At 36.1% G+C, this 20,342-nt stretch overlaps 1 protein-coding gene across 1 annotated transcript; it reads right to left on the reverse strand.

The window, feature by feature from the left end:
* Nucleotides 1-135: 135 nt before the first annotated feature.
* On the reverse strand, nucleotides 136-19,369 carry LOC117920503 (probable UDP-N-acetylglucosamine--peptide N-acetylglucosaminyltransferase SPINDLY). Its single transcript, XM_034838080.1, has 18 exons — nucleotides 19,065-19,369; nucleotides 17,924-18,354; nucleotides 16,420-16,581; nucleotides 16,130-16,305; nucleotides 15,935-16,010; nucleotides 14,154-14,282; nucleotides 13,888-14,007; nucleotides 13,731-13,799; nucleotides 13,563-13,644; nucleotides 12,315-12,409; nucleotides 10,848-10,912; nucleotides 5,146-5,344; nucleotides 3,477-3,671; nucleotides 2,798-2,892; nucleotides 2,539-2,674; nucleotides 2,194-2,411; nucleotides 1,606-1,733; nucleotides 136-1,156 (listed from the first exon to the last, which is right to left on the reverse strand). Exons 2-18 carry the CDS (start codon nucleotides 18,326-18,328, stop codon nucleotides 759-761), a joined length of 2,748 nt encoding a protein of 915 aa, XP_034693971.1. The 5' UTR covers nucleotides 18,329-18,354; nucleotides 19,065-19,369; the 3' UTR covers nucleotides 136-758.
* Nucleotides 19,370-20,342: the final 973 nt, after the last annotated feature.

Here is a 20,342-nt window from a genome sequence, read left to right on the forward strand (position 1 = left end):
AGCCCCATTTAACAGATTTTCAGACCAATTATGTGCTAGTTTTGGTTCTGCAGTTCCGCTTCGCAGATCACGTTCAGCGATCGAGCAAACATAAAATAAAATACAACCATGGGAATATTCAGACAATCCTAGGGGTGAGGGGGAACTCAATTCCAATTAACGCAGTTATTCAATCCAAAATTCACATCATTCTCACAAATTAGCTGCTCTATATTCAATATTTCACCATAACTCTATGAGGTTGTTCATACACACGAGGCAGGATTTAGAGCATTATACCACCCACAAGTGGCCTGACCCACCATCCCACTTGCCACTTTCCATTCTAAAGAACAAAAAAAACTCCTTTTTATAATTTACAAGCCACACCAATTTCTATGATTCGGGGAAAAAAATGCAATGAACCTGCCTAGTCATAACAGCCAGTAGCATACCACTTGTCTTCAAATTTGCTATCCTTGCACCTTACAAAGATAAATACCAACTACTGACTCCTGTCCGCATTCTTTTCCCAAAAAATGTTGAGATCCTGTTCAAGGTAACCACAGGTTTGACACCATAGTTACCGTCGGTCTCAATTCCAGTAGAAAATGCCATATAGTAAAATATAAGCCAGATGGGGCTTAATTCCAGACAAAGGCAATGGACATTTCTATGAAATGGCCCAAAATGACCCCATTTTCTTCAAATGCCTCAGGATGCACCTACTAAGATTGGATCGTATTCTAGATCAGCTCAACTTGCCTTCACCATGTGATTCAACTAACTCCATTTTCTTCACTAGTTGAGTGCTTCAACATTGATGACGGGACCTGATTTAATCCATTTGTCTTGATAGATCCAGAAGAATCATCTCTTGAGTTTGTGATCTTTGTTGGCTCAGGCAATTTAACAGCAGGTTCTTCAGAGTTCTCCTCCTGCTGCAGGATCTCCATCCGCCTCAAGGATGGCACATCACCTTTACAGTACCTGCGCCACATGCTCCGGTATGTTGACTCCAAAGCAAGGGCGAAGTTTGGTCCATCGCAGACAGGGGACTTGGACATTAAATCCCGGAGACTCATTCTCAAATTTGAGAGAGCTGTAATGTCAGAGGCCAACTGCAGAGCCAATTGGACATACTCATCTTCGGTTTTTGCAACCAGGCGTCCCAATCCTGTTTTGCAATTACCCAGTAGTCATATATTAATAGAAATTTCAGTAAAAGAGTACAACACACAAATGGCAAATGGATAATATTGGGATAGGAAACAGGAAAATTTTCTTTTATTAGAAATAAAAAAGAAAAGCTGATCAAAGGAGGGTACAAAGGAAAAAGGCTAAACCCAAGACCCTATATGCACAGCAGAACAAAACCTAGCTGAGACCAACCAGAACCAAATCAAGGAAGAAGTCCCACATAGCCCCTAGCTCTGACTCAATCAAGGGCTCCCCTTTCCTTAGTAATGTACATCCATAGAGAGCATTTTTTTTGGTATAGAATGTCAAATCAAGCATGTCTCATGAACATGAAAAAGCACACAAGGCAAACAGTATTCCTTACCCCACCAGGAAAAACAACACTTACAATCGTGACGAAGTTAAAATGAGGGAAGAGTTCCTCACCTACTTTGTTGAGAAGACTCACGCCAACATTATGTGCGTGTACTGAACCAGCCATAGTAACACATGGAACTCCCATGAACAAAGATTCACATGTCGTAGTTGTTCCCGCATATGGAAAAGTATCCAAACTACACAGAAGAGAGAACACAAACATTAGCAACACCCAAAGACTCCCACATCTTTTTTGGGAATATCCTTGTAAATAAGATGTGCATATCAGAGCCTACAAGAACAAAAAGAAGCTCAACTATCAACCCCCTAAAACTACAGAGAGATAAAAACAAACACCACAAGTGATTATCAGCATTCCATCAGCCACATATCATTTACACCTTAAAAGTTTCAGAAAGGGTCCTCAATTCTGGAAGTATGTATCAACCATACAATATCCTAATGGTAAGACTGTAAAATATAATTTTTCCAACCATACCAGCTGCTGCACTGTGCCAATACATGACAAGCACAAAACAAAGCTGGGACTACTGCACTTTGAGAGGACACTCTAATTGTTTTTTGAGGTAATACCAATGCAACTCAAAATTTTCAATGTACAACATCTCTATGGAAGGAATGCAACCCAAATTTTACCTAATGTCCATTAGAGCGTATGCTTGCATATGATCATGGTTGAGAAGAATTAATGGCAAAAGATCAACACGTAGTGATTCCAATCCCAGCTGCTCCAACGTTGAAAGAAATCTCTGTCTTACACTATCACAACAAAAAGGCTTACACTTTACCACAAGTCGAGAGTTCGGAACTGCACATAATATCCTTGCCCAGACTTGCAATACTTTAGGTGTTATCTGACAATGGACCAAAATAAAGAGGAAAAAAATCATAAAATCACAACTAATCATGAGGCAAATGGTTTCCATGAAGAACCATTTTACTATAATTAAAACCGTTAACTTGCTTCATCCTAAACCATACCTTAGCTAGATTATTAAAGCTACCAAAAGTAATAAAGCCATTGGAAAGTGCAGGAGTTGGAGAAACAGGCCCGGCCTCAGGGGAAGGCATATAACAAAGGAAGCATTCCGGTAATCGAACCAACTCCTCAACATGCCTAAGATATAACAAAAGCATCAATTAGTTAAAATGCCATATAAAGTTTAGTAAGATACAATCTGCATTGAATTTACACTGGAAAACGATTAACGAAACATGAAAATGTAAAACTAAAACCTACTTCTGCGACGTATCAGGAAGGTCTGCAAGTGAATCAGTGATTCTATAATCAATTGTAGGCAAACCAGTTGTGTTTGGGTAGCCTATCCAAGTCACCTACAATAAAAGCAAGGAAAAATAATATCATAGACCAAGCAAAAGCAGTTAGTTCTAGAAAGACCGATCTAGTATATCAAATAATTCATACCATAATGAAAACATGCATAAAGTTTATCACTGCATGCTATCAATAAAAATCCAACTCAAAATCCTTTTTTGGGGTTACTTTGCAAGTCTAAGTAACTACATTAATTGGAAAATTAAAAATTTTCATTTACTCTTTCTGAGTTTTCAAAGATTTAGGCCAACAAGGAAATCTAAAAACTAGGCACGAGTCTTTTGTACCATAATCATACTCAACTTTAGAACTGCCTTAAAAACAAAAAACAAGAAACAAAATAAGCAGTGAAAATGACAATTAGAAATTACAGAACAATTTCCATATTTGGAGCTTCTGAAACAAATATACTACAAATTGATTGTTAGAAAAAAAAATTAAAAGATAGAATTCTATTATTTTTTATTTTTGTGATGAAGTAAGATGGTGTAAGAGCCAAAAAGTGATATTACAGAAAATAGAGTGGACAAGAACTTAACAAAGTAGCCAGGATAAAAAGAAAAGATTGCAACCTTTAACATACCTGAACAGGTGCAGGGCGGCATGCCATCATTCCCAACTTGTTATTAGCAGTATGACCAGTGAGTTCCACCAAGATGTCAACCTTATCTTCTCTGACCATGCTTGCAACCTTCTTCTCGTCAATTCCATATATATCTCTCCATACCCCACCCCTTTTTAAAACTTTGTCCCTAAACCTAATCGTTTTTGCATCTGCCTGCAACATCATATGAAAAAGCAATATAGATTGATCGATATGGATCTACGCATCTAATAATGAATTGTCAGAACAGCATTTTGAGTAGGCATTAGAAAAATCTATTCTTTGACCGAAAAAAGTGTAATTGTGGTCAAAGCAATCTTGGGTAAAGGCTGCACAATGTTTCCCGCAACTAAAATGGAGAAAAACAAATTATAATGCAACCACTAAGCTATTGTTGGGCTAAAAGAAATTCGTTGTGATGGTGTAAAAGCATTGGCAAATGCAGGACTGGCAGTGGCGGCAGTGGCAGCAGTGACTTCTAAGCAAGGGTGGTGGTGGTGACACACAGGCGAGGGCAGTATGAACATAGAGAAAGGGGGCAGTATCCACAACTGAATACAACAGGGATACACATGCATCTAAACTAAAGGCTACTTGAAAATTGATTTACAGTCCATGATTCTTAATCCATCATTGACATAACTAAACCAGATAGGGACCATTTTTCACTATGAAATGCTGTTTCAGTAAATCACAGGTGACAGGAGTCATAGGTTAAACATAATTGATCATATTTTCATGTCAAACAAATCTTATTAAAACACACTACTTTCAAATAATTCACGCAACAATATTGTTCAAATACCAGTGGAAAATCAGGAACTGTACATGACGGCAACATGAAACCCCTTTACTGTTCCATCAACTTGAAAGCTTTGAATTAGGCTCATTGAATTAAAATGCATATAATTCAAGCTACTGCAATGGTAGGATGTTGATACATACTTGCTCCTGAAAGAACCTTGCTCATAGCCACATAACAGACTCCCAAACAAACCTAATTTATGCATCTACAAGGTCTCAAGAGCACAATTGAACCAACCTTCTTTGCTTCTCTTCTTAGACATAGTAGTAATATGATTTGCTTGTTTATCACAAAAAGAGAGAGGAAAAGAATAGTAATATGATTTGCTATATTTGCATTGAAATATTATTCACATAATTCCAAGTAGGATCAAATCCTTCGGAAAAAATGATGGTTCTAGCCCCTGAGGCCTGGCCCAACTGAAAGGGGGTTAGGGTGGAGATGTGGGAGGTTTCAAGCTCTTGTCCCAAATCAGACGTAAAAGAAAGATACAAATCAAAAAATTTGGAGATTATATTTTTCTATAGCACTTCTCAGGCAGAAAACCAAGCACAATTTATTGTCAAGAATGCAATCAAGAATAATGCATTATCAGGATGCAAAATGAGCATCACCTTTGTGAATTTGCGGATTAAAAAAAATAAAGTATTTTCAATTTCCCTTGTAAAAGGCATTGGAATGCTTATATAAAAGAAATTCCTCCAAACATACAAATGTAAATATAAAAGAAATCCCACTCAACAGCAAGCATAAAAATACAAACAATGGAACCCATGAACCTGCAGAGCAACAGAGATAAGTGACTTGAGCAGTTTTGACTGAATATTTCAAAATAGCCAATACCTTCACAACTGCTGAATAAACAACCACTTTGTAATTTGCATAGTCATGATTCACAAGGGGTGCTTCAATGAAATATGATACAGAATGCGTAAAATAATCTGGAGATACATATCCAATAACAAGGGGTCGTTCTGGATCTTTTGGATTGTCCCATGATGTGTACTGTGGATATAACCTCATAAATCGCCTGCCCCAGTCTCTGCAAGTGCGCATTTCAACTCAAATTAATCCTTACTAAAGATAAAGCTTTAAATTTTTCTAGTATCATACATCTTGATAATTCACAGATTACTAAGCACTACCAAGGTGGAGAACTGCAGTATGAGATGAGAAAAAAGGAAGCATCACTTGCTAAGTGAATCACAATAGAATTTGAATTCTATGGTCATTCAACCAAGGTCCTTATTTTATAAACAATTTACATAAAATATTAGGTATGGAAAAAATGAAGTGCAAGCTGGCCATCATATATGGAAACACAAGTTGAAATGACATCCCCCACCACTTGGATCTTGAACACTGTCTATCAATTGGTTATCTTGGTGATCAGGATTGCGGGAACTCTTAAAATACGGGCCCTCCCCAAGGGGAGGCAAAGTATCCCTTACTTCGCCAAAGGGCTTGCTCTACCCTACTCGAGTAGATCGACATGAGAAAGAATTATTCAATCGCATCTTTAGTGGTCATCACTTACTAGTTGTAAAAGCTAAGATTCAAGAATTCTTGAATCAGGTAAGCACTAAGTTCTGTGATCTGTGAAGTATTTACACAATTGCTAATTATTTGCTTTGTGTTGGAAAGAGATACAAAATTTGGTTTTCAGAGTGATTTTGGGGATGGAGATATCTACAAATGCTAAGAATTTTTTGGTCCCATCCAAGTGATAAATTGCAATAAAAGGAAACCGCAGTAAAATAAACAAGTACTTAAGCATTTATTAATTGTTATACAATGCCAATAGTAAATATTTCCCTATCACAAAAGGAAAAGGAAAAAAAGAAGCCAACAGAAAAACAGAACATTTTCTTTGAAGAATGGCATAGGTAAGGAGCAGATCAACTTAATTGCCTCTCACATTTTTTCTATCTTCTCTTCAGCATCTTATTCTCTTCCATACCCTTTCTCCCAAACACTTAGCACTGAAGGCAAGGTGTCTTGAGTTAAATCAGACCGCATTTGCAAAGAGAGGAGGTGACATTGCCTGGCTACTGCTGACTTGATTGATACAAAAGCTAAAGTCAACAATGTCCAGAAAGCAGGAGTCCCAAACCCTAGTGTTTGCCTGTCTAACCCCCAGCTGTCCAAATATAAATTTTTTTTTTGGAATTTCTCAAGTCCTAAATGGAGATTTTTATTTCTTGCGATTCTTAGATAAGGGACTGTTTCTTGTTTGATTTGATTTCTACTATAAGTTGTTAACCCTATAGACCATTAAACAATCCAAGTAGGACCAGGCAAAAAAAGGAGTGTGGAAAGTTCATGAAGCTTGTTCTTCCCTGCTATGTTCAGCACCTACAGAAGTATCTTCTGTCTGCATGCTCCTACACATGGCCTCAAATAGGGTGACCATGTATGTAAACTGTAGTTGATCGTGGCACATGGTCACCATCCTATACCTGCCGGGTTTGTAGCCTCAAGCCATCAATCTTTTCCTCCTCGGCAGCTGTGAAAGGCTTGTAGTTTTGCATATTAAATAATCTTTTTCTCCCTCTTTTGGGTCTTAGTTTAGTGAGAGGGTTCTCATTTGTGAGAGAATATTTAATGAAAGTGAAGTAGGAAGAGGAGGGGGGGAGAGGCACACATATTGTCCTAGCCAAAAGAAACAGAGATTCAGCCTAGGGATCACCCTAAGATCTACAGTAAGGTATTGAGTTCTTGTTAATGGCACCTCATTAGGCTTTTTTCAAAGCTCTTAAGGTTTGATCGTTGTGGAGGCTCTCATTGCCTTCTCAAGATGGCTAAGATTAAAGGTTTCTTGTCAGGTTATTGAGTGAGGAGCAAAGGTGGGGCAAGGGCAAAAATTTCTCATTTTTAGTATGTTGATGATGTTAATCTTCACTGAGCGTTCTCATGACCAATTGACTTGTTTGAGTTGACTGCTTATGTGGTTAGAAAGGTCATTTCGAGTGAGAATTAATCTAGAAAAGAGCCAATCAATTCTAGTGGGGAGGATGGAGAACTTAGAAGAGTTGGCTCTAGAGTTTGGTTGCAAGGTAGGTGTGCTCCCATTTTCTTACTTAGGTCTTCCATTGGGTGCTTTGTTTAAGTTTGTGGCGGCATGGGATGGGATGGAGAGAGGTTTCGCAAAAAACCTGCTATATGCACAAGACAATATATTTCCAAAGATGGAAGGCTTACCTTGATCTGGAACACCTTATCTGGTATGCCTATCTATTCTATGTTTTTGCTTTGCATTCCAAGGACAGTCAAATTGAGGCTGGAGCAAATTCAAAAGAGATTTCCTTTGGAGAGGAGGGACCCTCAAGCAAAAACCACAATTTGTAAGGTGAGCTATTGTTTGTTTAAACAGAAGTAAGAGTGGCCTAAGGGTTAGGAGTCACTTGGCACTTAACAAAGCTCTTCTTTGTAAATGGAGTAAGCCTTATGTGAATGATTGAAGGGCTTTTTTAGAAGCAAGTTATAAGTGGAAGTCTAGTGAAGGAGGGGGTAGTGCTCCCATGAAGTGAGAGAAGGATATGGGGTAAGGTTATGGAAGGCCATTAGGAAGGATTGGGATCTTTTGACAAGTAAAGTTGCCTTCTCAATGAGTAATGGGTGGAGGCTAAGATTTTAGAAGGACAAATGGTGTGGTGATGAACCATTTTGTCCTACTTCTTTATTTTCCATTATAGTTTCAAAAGAGGTGTAGATGGCGGATGTTTGGAACCTATTCGATGAAAGGGGTTGTTGGACCCCTCTCTTCTCTAGGCTTCTCAATGATTGGCAAGTGGAAATTGTGGAGTGCTTCTTTTTTAAACTGCAAGGGAGTAGCGTGTATAGGGAAGAGGAAGATGGGGTGACCTAGACAAAGTCAAAGAATGACAAGTTTTTTGTTAAAGCCCTCTACTTGGCTTTGGAATTGGGAAATTCAATATATTTTCCGACATGTGTTATTTGAAACTCTTGGGTGCTACCGAAGGTGGGTTTTTTCACTTGGGAGGCTACATGGGGAAAGGTTTTAACCTTGGATCATTTATAGAGGAGAGGGTGGTGGTCTTTGGCAAACAAATGTTTCCTTTGTAATTTAAAGGAAGAATCCATTGATCACACCCTTATTTAGTGCATCAATAAAAGGATTTTGTGACATTTATTGTTTTCCCATTTAGCCCATTTAGCGTGTCTTGGGTGCTACCCTAATCAGTCAAAGAGCCGCTATTAGGATGGCATGACTCTTTTGTGGGTAAAAATACATAAAAAGGTGTGGCGTGCTGCTCCATTATGCATCTTTGGATAGTTTGAAATGAAAGGAATAGTAGATCAGTTGAAAATGCGGAGTATTCTTTTCAAGGGTTGACTCTAGGCATGGTTTAAGTTGTTTATAGATTTTGGTCCTTCACCTTTAGTAGATGTTGTTGACTAGTTGGGCCCTTATCAAAAAAGGGGTGTTTTTGGTTGCTCTTCCATTCATTTGATGGTGCCTTTTGATGTCCGTTGTATACTTTTTGTGTACTTTGGAGTGCACTATTGATGTTTCCCTTTATTAATTTCTCTTGCTTTTTTTTTTTTTGATCAATAAACAAAAGAATTGAATTGCGAAGAGGCGCTAAAATAGCGACCCACAGAAGTACAGTATAGAGACACTCACCCCCTTACAGTTGGACCCGAAACAACAAGGAAAAACACAAAATCTTCTCCCTCATTGTGAACCCACCCAATCTATAAAATCTATTAAGGTCGAAGGACCACCTTTTATCCACAATTTGGTCTCCGACCAAAGTAAATACACAAAAGAAGCTTTCAACCTTTGGATAGACAACAAACTATCTTCAAAGGCAATTTTATTCCTTACCTTCCAAATGACCCAAAACAAGCATAACGGTCCCACTTGCCACACCGTCTTCCTCTTTTGTTGATACATGGACCTACCCTCAGACATGTTAAAATTGATATTTGACTTTTCAGATGTTGCACCAAATGATTTGCCCAATGATGTGCCAACAGTGCTGAGTGTTTAACATGTCACTGATTTGCGGTCAGGTTCTCCATTACCAGACCCTCCAGCATATTGTATGAATTCATTAGGGCATATGGAGCTTAATCAGAGAAGTTAAGAGGTTGAATTTGAAAAGGTTTATTCTTGAAAGCTTTATCTCATTTTCCGACCAGCTTTCCTCCTGGGTATCTGTTGTATGTATGTTGATAGTCATGTGATAAATAAGATTATGGTTAGATACAAGTTTATGATACCATGACTTGATGACATACTTGACATAATGGCAACCTTGAAAATTGATTTAAAGAGTGGTAATCACCAAGTTAGCGTGAGGCCCAAAGATGGACAGAAAACAACTTGTATGACAAAAGATAATTTCAATGAAAGGTTGGTCATGCTATCCAGTTTTTCTGATTGCACTGGATTACAGCCTAGAGTCAATTTATAAATTGCAACTTTATCAGAGGTATTATTCATTTTACTTGCCAGAGTCAACAGTTTTTCCAAACCACAGAATATACGGGGAACAGAAAAGGAAAGGCCCTTTTGACAAGAGGGAAGAATAATTTATTAAAGGTAACAATGGGTTTAGACCATTGGCCCATAGTTTAGCTAGAAACTTAGAGCCTTTTTATTTGATAAGGAGTTTTTTAGTAGTTATGGTCTATTTGTTTTAGCTTCTAAGTTGATAGGAAATGAGCCATATTTCTACTAGGAAAGAGATTCTTGGTTTTATAGAGAAGTTCTACAAGTTTACCAAAACCTATATGGGCCTTCAAATTCATTATCAGAATTTAATGAGAGTTTTTATTAGCTATCAAGCTTCTTTGAAGGATTGGTCGTCTTTATCATAAGTAAGATCACTCAGGAACTCTAGGTATGATTGCCTATAAACTTTGGTGTGATGCCAAAGTTTTCATTTCTTTTTTAGTGATTCTTGACCCTTTAACCACATTCAACAAGTAAAAGAACTTCCATACTGATGGAAATTTAACAATTCTGCATCAAGTTCAGCTATAATCAAATAACTTCACTTGAATGGCCCTACATATAAGGAATAGGAAGTTGAGAACTTGATTTTTATAACATGATTAGCAGTTCATATGCAAATGCTGAAGAGAAATGAGATATTATGGGATGCTGTGGCTTAGACCTATTCCCAGGCATGAATGGATTATACAATTTGACAGCATGAGCTTTGCAAAAATATTAATCTGACAAACAGGGGATAAACTCTAAGAGCAAGCAGACAGTCTGTTATCAAGGATTAAGAGTTCATGTTGAACCACAAAGAAGCCATGCAGAACAAACAACAAAAGATAAAAGAAACTTAGATGGTATTAAACTACGTAAATGAGGGGAACTGTGCACAAAAGAATGACAAGATTCTTTATGGCGATGTGGGGTGCAGAAATAAAATGAACAGCCTTCTATTGACTAACACACTTTCGAGTTCTTAGTAATGTTTCTATTTTACTTGATAGTTAGCATATTATAAAAATCCTATTGCAAAATTAAACATGCCAAGTAGATATGATTGAACTGAAACCTGTGAGCCTCAAAAAGTTTATCATCATTTCCCTCGTTTATGTAATTCATTGCAAGCAACCGATTCTGCACAAATTGTCAAAAAATAGAAATAAGAGACAACACAACCATGAAATGTAGTGAATATATTTTAAATAAACATTCAACAAACAGGCATGTGTCAAGATGTACAAAATCACTGATATCAGTTGTGAATGAACGTTTTTTTATTCCTGATTTCATTTTCAAATTTGAAAGTATGGCCCATTTCAAATAGTAAGAACTATAAAACACTGTTATTTGATAAATAACATATCTGACAAAAGTTTCCAATTTGAGAGAAGCTACCTACAAACAGTCCCTGCATATACAGAGAGAGAAGGAGAGAAAGGGAGAGAGAGAGAGAGAGAGAGGCTTTGATGTTTGACAATAGCTAAAGAATTAAAAATTGATATCAACATTCAACAAAAAATTATTTGGGCAAGTGGCAAACACAAAATTTCTTGGAGGAAATTCTGAGACTACTAGGATAGAGAACCAAATAAAGAGTTGAAGACATATTTTTTCAAGAACATTTTCCTCCAAGAGAAATGTAGCCACAAAAAGAATTAAGGAGTTGAATCCAGAATCCTTACTTCCTTTTACACCTTATAGCCAAGCCAGGCCCCCCCAACCTAGATTTTAGAACCTAAGCCTAAGTTATGACCAGTTAACTCAACATATGGAAAATGGAGTCAGATCAACTTACTGACCATCACAAGTTCCATCACGTTTTCCTTTGCAAATCCTTCACTTATGCATCCCAGGTAATTAGAAAAGAAAGTGGGCACCCAATTCAAAATCTAAACTGTTAATTCACTTACACATGAACAAATATTAAACAAATTGGGGCTATCAATCCTTAGTAACCTTTATAGCTGGTCTTCCATTAACATACAGTTGAGGGAAGGGAGAGCCCTCAGGAAGGGAAGAAGAAATTGAGCAAGGAAAGAGGTGGTGCAGCCAACTTGAAATATGGAATCCAAGTTATCCCCACCACAGTAGGAGTAGTGAAAATGAGTGATGAAGGCACCAAAAAAATCTGCTAAGATTACCTGACATTGAGCCAAAGAAACCTACAACAAAATAAATGTGAAAAATAGACTTGAGGAAGATGTGACTGTCAGGTTTTTTTTCAGTTCCAGCAAGGATTATGATGAAAACAAAGTTCAACAAACATGGAGATTAAGAAAGTTAGGGAGGAATGAAAATCAACTAGTTCTTGTTGAGAAACAGAAACAGGATACCATTACCCAAAAGAGAATCAGTATCAGAACCTAATAGCACGCAATTCACTTATAGGAGCTTCTACAGATCTTCTAAAACAAGTTACTCTTAAATCTCACAGAAAAATTTCAACACACAATTCAATTTTTATTTTATGTTATTTCCAAAGATAAATTTGAGAAATTTAACATCCACTTGAGAGTGTATAAAAGAGTAACCTTACCTGGCCTGCATTGCGAGAATCAGGATCTATCTTAAGGCATTGCTCATATGCTTCAATGGCCATGGATATATTGCCAGCATCTCTGTAAAGAACCCCTACACATGAAGGATTTCAATAAACAAATTGATAACAAAAACAAGGATACAAAAAGACAACTTTATTCTCTATGGAAATAAAATGAACAAAATAAAACATCGAAGTAATAAAGTACCTTAAACCACAACAACAGATAAACTTATCCTAAAATAGTAGAATTCAGCATTAAAAGTATATAATGCAGTTCCAGCTTCCAAAGCCAAGTTGAAAGCAAAAAACATGAAATATTAAATACAACTGAGAACCAGAATAATTCCAAAAGCATAAGGGTCTCTTTTTTTTTTTTTTGGTGACCGGCAGATAAGAATGTGTGTGCATGCATGTATAGGGGATAGGGGGCCTTTTCCTTTCGTTGTTTCTTTCTTTCTTTCTTTTTTATAGGCAATTAAGAATGTCTGTGTGTCTATATATATAAGGATATTGAATCCTAATAAACTAAAACCTAAGGACAAAATAATTCTTGCAAACTTCAACCAACATTCATTCGGAATTCAAAACAAGCAGAAGTTGTTACTTCTATAAAAAGATTTAACAGACCTAAACCTCTCCATTGGAGTCCTAAATTTAAAAGCATATAGCCAACAGCATAGGAAAATATCAAACAATTATAATTAACCATGGCCTCTTAGTCCAGGTGTATTCAACTTCTTCCAGTGCAACTCACACTAAAAGGTTAGAAGCTCAAAAGCCCACCTGAGGAAGGCTACAATCTACTTTCAGTAAGAAGGGTGCAGTTTCTGAATTCTTCAAGAATCACCAAAAAATAAAGATGGAAATTAACCAATATGTGTCAATTATCACTGATCTTTGTCTGTAACAACCTAAAGCTAATTAACTAAAAGCTACTGCTTTCCAGCAAGGTGTTTAAACAGCTTCCTAGTCCCTAGACACTCCTACTTTTCAAATTATCTTATCCAGTACATTACACAACCATGTATGGTGAACAACATATTGGACATTGCCACCTGAGTTGCAATTAACTTGTCTAGAGTTGTCATATCAGCAGTATATCTGTGTTGGAAACTGGCACCTGTTCTCATTAAATTAACCTATCCAAGCCATGCATTAACTATTAGGGAATCCTCCAATCACAGGAAGACTTGGTAAGAGATTGAAAATCCAACCAAAACATATCAATAGAAAGAGAAAGACCTAAATTATTATATGCTTCTGCATATGTAGGATTTGCAACAATAGCTTTCTCAATCATGCTGGCTGCAGCATCCATCTTACCCTGTAAACATTAAAGAATGCAAACAACAACTATCTCAGACAGAAAATCAATTAAACATCTATTGAAAGTACAAATAGATACTGAACCTGGACAGTGTAGACAACACCCAGATTGTTCAGCGATTGGGAGAAGTTTGGTTTGATCGATAAAGCCAACTGCAAAGAATAAATACTAAATGGTAATAATAATGCCATGCACTCTACAGACAGAAACTTAAAATTTTCCACAAGCATTGAATTTTGCCTGATAGCACTCCACAGCCTTATCAAGGTTGTCTCGGTCTTTGTAAATTACACCTAAATTGTTGCATGCCTCCGCACAATGAGGATTAAAGTGAAATGCGAGTTCATAAAACACAATTGCCTGCATGAATATAAATAAATAAATAAATAAAACTCCCAAATTACCTTCTCAAGTAAAGCAATGAATCTGATGGAGGAATACTATGAAGGGAGGAGGTAGAGAGTGAGAGAAGGAGAGCATATAGTTTCCCTCTATGAACCACTTACCATGTCAAACTTCAGCATTTCACCATAAGCAACCCCAAGATTGTACATAGCATCAGCATAATGCCAATTATAATACAGAGCCTTCTTGTAATATGCCACACCTTGGTTGATGTCTCCTTCCAATTTAACCTATATGGAATTATCACCAAATCCAAAATAAGAAATAGAAAAATTAAGCAATCTTGTAATTAGAAAATCAGAACGAAGTGATTTCTTTAAACTAGTGTTGGAAGTGATAAATCTTCACACAGTTTTGAGGGCATTTGATAAACTAACTTAATAACCTGATATGACTTAATGAATTAATTTAAGTCATTTGGCACATTAAGGATGTTTAGTAACCTTCTTTTTTTTTTTGATAGGATTTGCCTTATTTGTTTATGTTTCTTCCCTCTATTTTTCTTTCTCACAACCTCATCACTCAATATTCGTGAGGGTAATTATGTCAATCTAATAGTCTAGAAAAAAAATTGAAGTGAGATTTACCAAACCACCTTAACACTCAAAAGTAAAATTAAATAATAAGTTTTAAGTTAACATCTTAAGCATAATTTAACTTGAAGTTATCATAAATCATTCAATATTAAGTACTAAGTTTTTACCGATCACCACCTTTATTAACACAAAAGAAAGTAGGTGAATAAATATAGTTCAGTGGACAATTATGACACAGTAATCGAGGAACTTCAACTTTTTACTATTCAAAACCCGATATATAAGCACTCTCAACTATGGCAAAGAACAACCTTGTTGACTGCCCTAATTGATATCTTTAATATTCTTGGTTCAGAGAGATGAGGCCATTAGCAGTTCCCCAAGAATACATAGCCTTTGAACTAAAAAGGAATTGACCTCAACCCACCCCAAGGGAACTCAACATCATAGCTAAAACAGGGAATACATCAAAGGTATCAAATTATAAAGGCAAATGTTAAAATAACAACATACAGAAGGCTGATTACGTCCACATCAAACCTCTAATATATTTATCTTAGGGCTGAGCAATCGTTCATGGAAAAAGGGGTAAGAAGAACAAGTTACTCGCCAAGTTATAAGTCCAGATTAAGCCAGTACCTTTAATTGAACCACAATATGCAATCCTACAAAAGAAACTTTAGAGTAATATTATTTTATTTTGGAAGTTCGGAAAGATGAATAATGTTTTTCCCTTTTCCTTATTTTTTTTTGTAGGCAGTAAGGACATCATTTAAACAAAAATTTAAAAAAAAAAAAAAAATGTGCCCTACTTTTAGGCACTCTTTTTAATAGTACCATTATTTGCCTATCAAAAAAATGCATCATTTATATTTCTAGAACTTCCAAAATCTCATATCTGTCTCTTCCACTAGGGGCAACCCACAGCGAATGAGAAAACTTAGCACTTCCTCTCAATTTGCTTACTCAGATCCATGAAGAACATTTCCCTAAGCTTTGAGCATAACAATTTAAGATTCTAAAAGGTTCAAATGATCAAGTTAGATCATTTATATAATGGATGGAAATCTTGTTGGCTTTGATAACAAACATTTTTTACTTGTTCACACATACCAACAAACTCATGTGATATTCTGGATGCCTAGGTTATTCTATCCCTTTGAACAAGATATGAAATTAGGATTCAATTACTAATCGTGATTCTGACAGGAGTCACATAATTGAGTCAAAAATGAAATACAGAGGGAAAGTAAAACTTCAGCATATTACAGAACTGCACCTTTTGATGCAATTTTAATTTAATTAGAAAATAAAGTTCAGGTGCTAACAAAAAGATGATAAACCACCTTCGTGCCTAAATCTGTCAAGGCTATTGCCATATTATTCTTAGCAATCTCAAAGTTTGGAGACACAGCCAGACACCTGAGAAAGCACAGCAATCAACCACCACATTGTCAATTGAGTTAAAGCTATCAACCAAATCCATCGAATACACGCAATGACCAAAAGTATAGAGTATAGGCAACTGACTATCAGACTACCTTTCATAACAAGTGATAGCGGATTCCAAGTCGCCACGGTTCTTAAAGATGACACCCATGTTGCAATATGCTTCAGCATACATAGGCCTCTCTAGTGCAGCCTTCTCGTAGCAACTAAGAGCCGTGTCATATTGCATCATTTCAGAATAAACAACACCAAGGTTGTAATATGCCGGCTGCATGCACAAACTCAATGCATCAGATCCCAAAACTGTATGAAATACAGAGAAGTAATGGAAATAAAGGCAGGCAGCATAAGAGAGTGGAAATAAGAAGAAACATGAAATTACAGCATAATGTGGATCTATTTTAAGAGCTTCATAATACTTCTGAATTCCCTCCTGAGTGTTGCCAGCAAGCTTTAAGCTGGTTCCAAGATCTGTTAAAACAATTGCTAAGCATTCAGCAGCTGGCTTGTATGAAGAGTCTATTCTCAGAGCTTTATCATATGACTGCATCACAAAAATTAGTATTATGATCGTGTGAGTAATAAATATCAAATATAAAAACTTGCAAACAAGCGAAGAATTTCTTTCTTTCTTTGGGGTTGGGAGAGCTACTAGCAGTGAATACATCAAAGAACATCAAAATATAGCACGTAAAAGAATACACACATCAAGGAAACCAAGAAAAGAACTGTCATTTGCCATTTCTGTATCACACTTCTTGTACGAAAAAAAATAAAGAAAACAACGGAATAAACCAAAGAAAATGATCCAACCCATCACAGAAGACACCCATAGTACATGCCACTAAAAAATAAAAAGGCACACAATGTTCTCCAATCCTTATGAAAGTTATTAATATGAATCCACCCTAGTTGACATAGGAATGAAAAGCAAGAAGCAACATCATCAACAATAGTGCAAACCAAATTCTCAGGTCCTTTTTCCTTACCCACGAAAATCCTTCTATTTCTTTGTTTCTGACTTGCCTTAAAGGATCAAAATTCTGTCACTCTCCACATAATTCTCCTCACAACCATATCTCATCCAGCCACCAAGTGACCCCATGTCTCAAGCATAAGGTCGAAATAAGTGAAGCATCATTTGCAAGGTATAAAATGGCTTGGGTATAAAGTCAGGCTCTGAGTACCCTTCTGCTTCAGTGGGTATGTCATAGGACACTTATGTTATGCCTTCTGCTTGTGTATTTGTTTGTTATCCATATTCCAGATTGTGGTGTCAATGGTGACAACTATAAGTACAACATGGACTTTTCTGAAGTCACTCTAGCCCTGATAAATTCATCCTTTGCCAGACCAAATATGCCTCAGCCTGACCCATAACAATGGTCATTGCTAAGTAAACTTCAATCTGAATGGTTTAAATTTGGACCTAGTTTCATCCTTCACAATATCAGAACATAAAGGTGTCTCATGTAAATAATTACTAGAAGCAATGTGTTGCTAATGTGGAACACAAAATTTTACATTTTAAACCTATCTCTCCATAAGCTGGAACAGAACCAAGAGAAGGGAAGGAATGTCAATGAACCTAAGGACATAAGAATATGTTCTGTGAAGCATCAAAATCAAAGACCAATCGTATCCATGTGAGAAAAATTATGGAGGTGCCCCAGCATATATCTGCCTTTAGTGATATACCACATAACATGCTATGGCAGAGTAACAAACAAGAAAAGTCAAAATATGTTGCATGTTACATAAGTAATGCAACCCCCACTACCCCCCTTGCAAAACTTCCCAACCAAAAAAAGAACATCAGAAGAAGAAAAAAACCATTATTATACAACTAAAAATAAAACAATATTAAATTATGGTTATGCATCTACCTCAGCAGCCTCCAACAGGCGACCCTCATCTTTGTACAAAATGCCTAAATGAGTGAGGGCACACAAATTTTGTGGGTCCTGCCTAATTGCTTCAGAGAAACTTTCAAAAGCAAGCCTTCCCATATTTTGCATTTGTAGGCATATCCCTTTGCCAATGTGAGCTTCAACATTTCCATTATCTTTTTCAAGTATATTTTCATACATAGCAAGAGCATCAGCAAACTTGTTCCTTGAGCGAAGAATGTTGGCATAAGAAAGTGCATCCTTCCCTTCAAACTTCTTTGGTAAGCATCCAGGTGAGGTAGAACTAGTACTAGAAGAAGTCTGAGAAACTTTCGAGAAGCCATTACCTCCAACTGGTTCCCTGTCTCTCCCATTACCAACCTCTTTCTCCGTCCATGCCATTTGAAAAAAGCTATAAGATCAGATGCCTGTGTCAAAATAATCACAAAAATGAAAACCCTCATTATCCAACATTTACAATTAAACCATGCTTGCACAAGAAAAATAGAGAATTTCAAATTTAAGCAAATAAACAAGATGAGCACCATAGGCTAATGCCTTGCCTCAGTGCAATTTATAGACAAAAGACAAACACCGTTCACCATATAATGGAATAGCAAATCCTTAATTCCCTGCTTGGCTGCAGAAGAACTGCAGGAGAAACAATTTTTTGGAACCAACCAACAACCGCTCTGACATTAACCAGTTACGAAATTCAAAGCTCCCATTTCCTTTCCTATCTACCAGAGCATATAAATCAGAATTTCCAAATAATACCACCAACTCCAACTCAACTGTTCAAATACTCGCTCATAGAATCACAATAATAATACAGTATAGCAAAACATCCACTTAAAAAAATAAATAAATTTAAACCACGCAAATGCCCCTAATAGTACCAAGTCCAAAACCCTAACTACAGTAGCTACTCCATTAAAACCAAACTATTCAATCCAAAACCCTAACGAATAACCATTAACACCTCAAAACCTCAGTCCTAGCAACAAACATTCCATTTATAGAAAAAAAAATTAGGGATTTTCAAACAAATGAAATCGAATCGACCTAAAATGATGCACCATTAGATTTTTTTATTTAAAAAAAAAAAAAAACAAAAAATTAGGGATTGCAAACTTACATTCAAGGGCTTCGACAATCAGTCGACATAGAAAGAGTAGAAAGACGAAGTGGAGAGTTAGAGGGAGAGAGCGAGGGAGGGAACGATGTTCGGGACAGAGGGGTACTTAGACCTCCGAGACAGTTGTCTGTGATGTGCGAGTATCCAGAGTCTCCAGAGGCCCGACTAGTGTCCGGCCGTTAACTACAACGATTGCATATAGGGACAGCTTTGGTATGATGACCTCGTTTTCCCACTGTATTTGCGGTAACGCCACCAGGCCCTACACCTAACCAGCCTAGGGCTCCTTGTCGGTAAAGGGCGCGTTCTCCAGCTCCCCTAGATTATTATTTTATACTGCTTCTAAGTTCTTAACTTCTAACCTTCCCCCACTTCTTTCTTTTTCTCGTTTTTTTTTCTTAGTTTGGATCATGATAAAAACAAATATATAGGAAAATTTTAAATTTCAAAATTTAAAATGTACCAAATTCATTTAAATGGCTTTCCTATATGAGATGTTAAATGGGATTGGGCGAGATTTTGTTATTGGTTGTGATTTTTATACCATCTTTTTGTTATTGCCTTTCATCTTTTAAATAAAATTAAAGCGACTCAAACTCTTAGTTTAAGCATATTTTATGGGTAATTGTAATAAATATTAAAAATAATATTTTCAAATCCAGAATAAATGCTAGTTTATTTCTTGTATTAATACCATGGTGAGTAATTTTTTCCAGTTGCATCCAATTTAAAATTCTTATAGTTGAATGTATATAATGAAATATAGGGTTATAAATATATAAAATCAATGTATAAGAGTACGAATAAACGAAATTAATGGACACATAACAATGATAGTAAGTTTTTTTATACATATGTATACTTCGATTTTATAATCTTAAACAGTAAAGTCTAAAAATTGAAAAAAAGAAGCAATCATTTTTTTATTGATTGATGAACCATAGGAAAGGTAAAAGTGTGAGTTTTTTGAGATACCTATCTGATCCCCAATGACACGAATTTAAAATTTAAATAGACGGGTTTGGAAAATGTTTGAGATTTTTTTAAAAACTCAAAATTGATTTGAGGCAAGTTTGGATATTATCTCGTTTCGCCTACCCAATTATATATAAATTTAATTTCAAAAAATAAAATAATTTAATATATATTTTCTTATTTTAATATATATATATATATAATAAATAAAATACTTTTAAAATAAGTTATAAAAAAATTATAAGGTTTAAATTATTTATAAAACATATTTATTTTAATGTAATTAAAAATAATTACAAATTA

Source organism: Vitis riparia, chromosome 8, assembly GCF_004353265.1.
Source record: "Vitis riparia cultivar Riparia Gloire de Montpellier isolate 1030 chromosome 8, EGFV_Vit.rip_1.0, whole genome shotgun sequence".
Classification (NCBI taxonomy): domain Eukaryota; kingdom Viridiplantae; phylum Streptophyta; class Magnoliopsida; order Vitales; family Vitaceae; genus Vitis; species Vitis riparia.

What these genes read in the sequence shown, in the direction of transcription:
- LOC117920503 (XM_034838080.1), bottom strand. Translation starts at nt 18,328, where the DNA reads ATGGCATGGACGGAGAAAGAGGTTGGTAATGGGAGAGACAGGGAACCA. An exon ending in GCTATCACTTGTTATGAAAG is followed by an intron (nt 16,011 to 16,129) that starts GTAGTCTGATAG and finishes GTGCTTTCTCAG; the next exon opens with GTGTCTGGCTGTGTCTCCAA. An exon ending in TTTATTCAGCAGTTGTGAAG is followed by an intron (nt 3,672 to 5,145) that starts GTATTGGCTATT and finishes ATGATGTTGCAG; the next exon opens with GCAGATGCAAAAACGATTAG.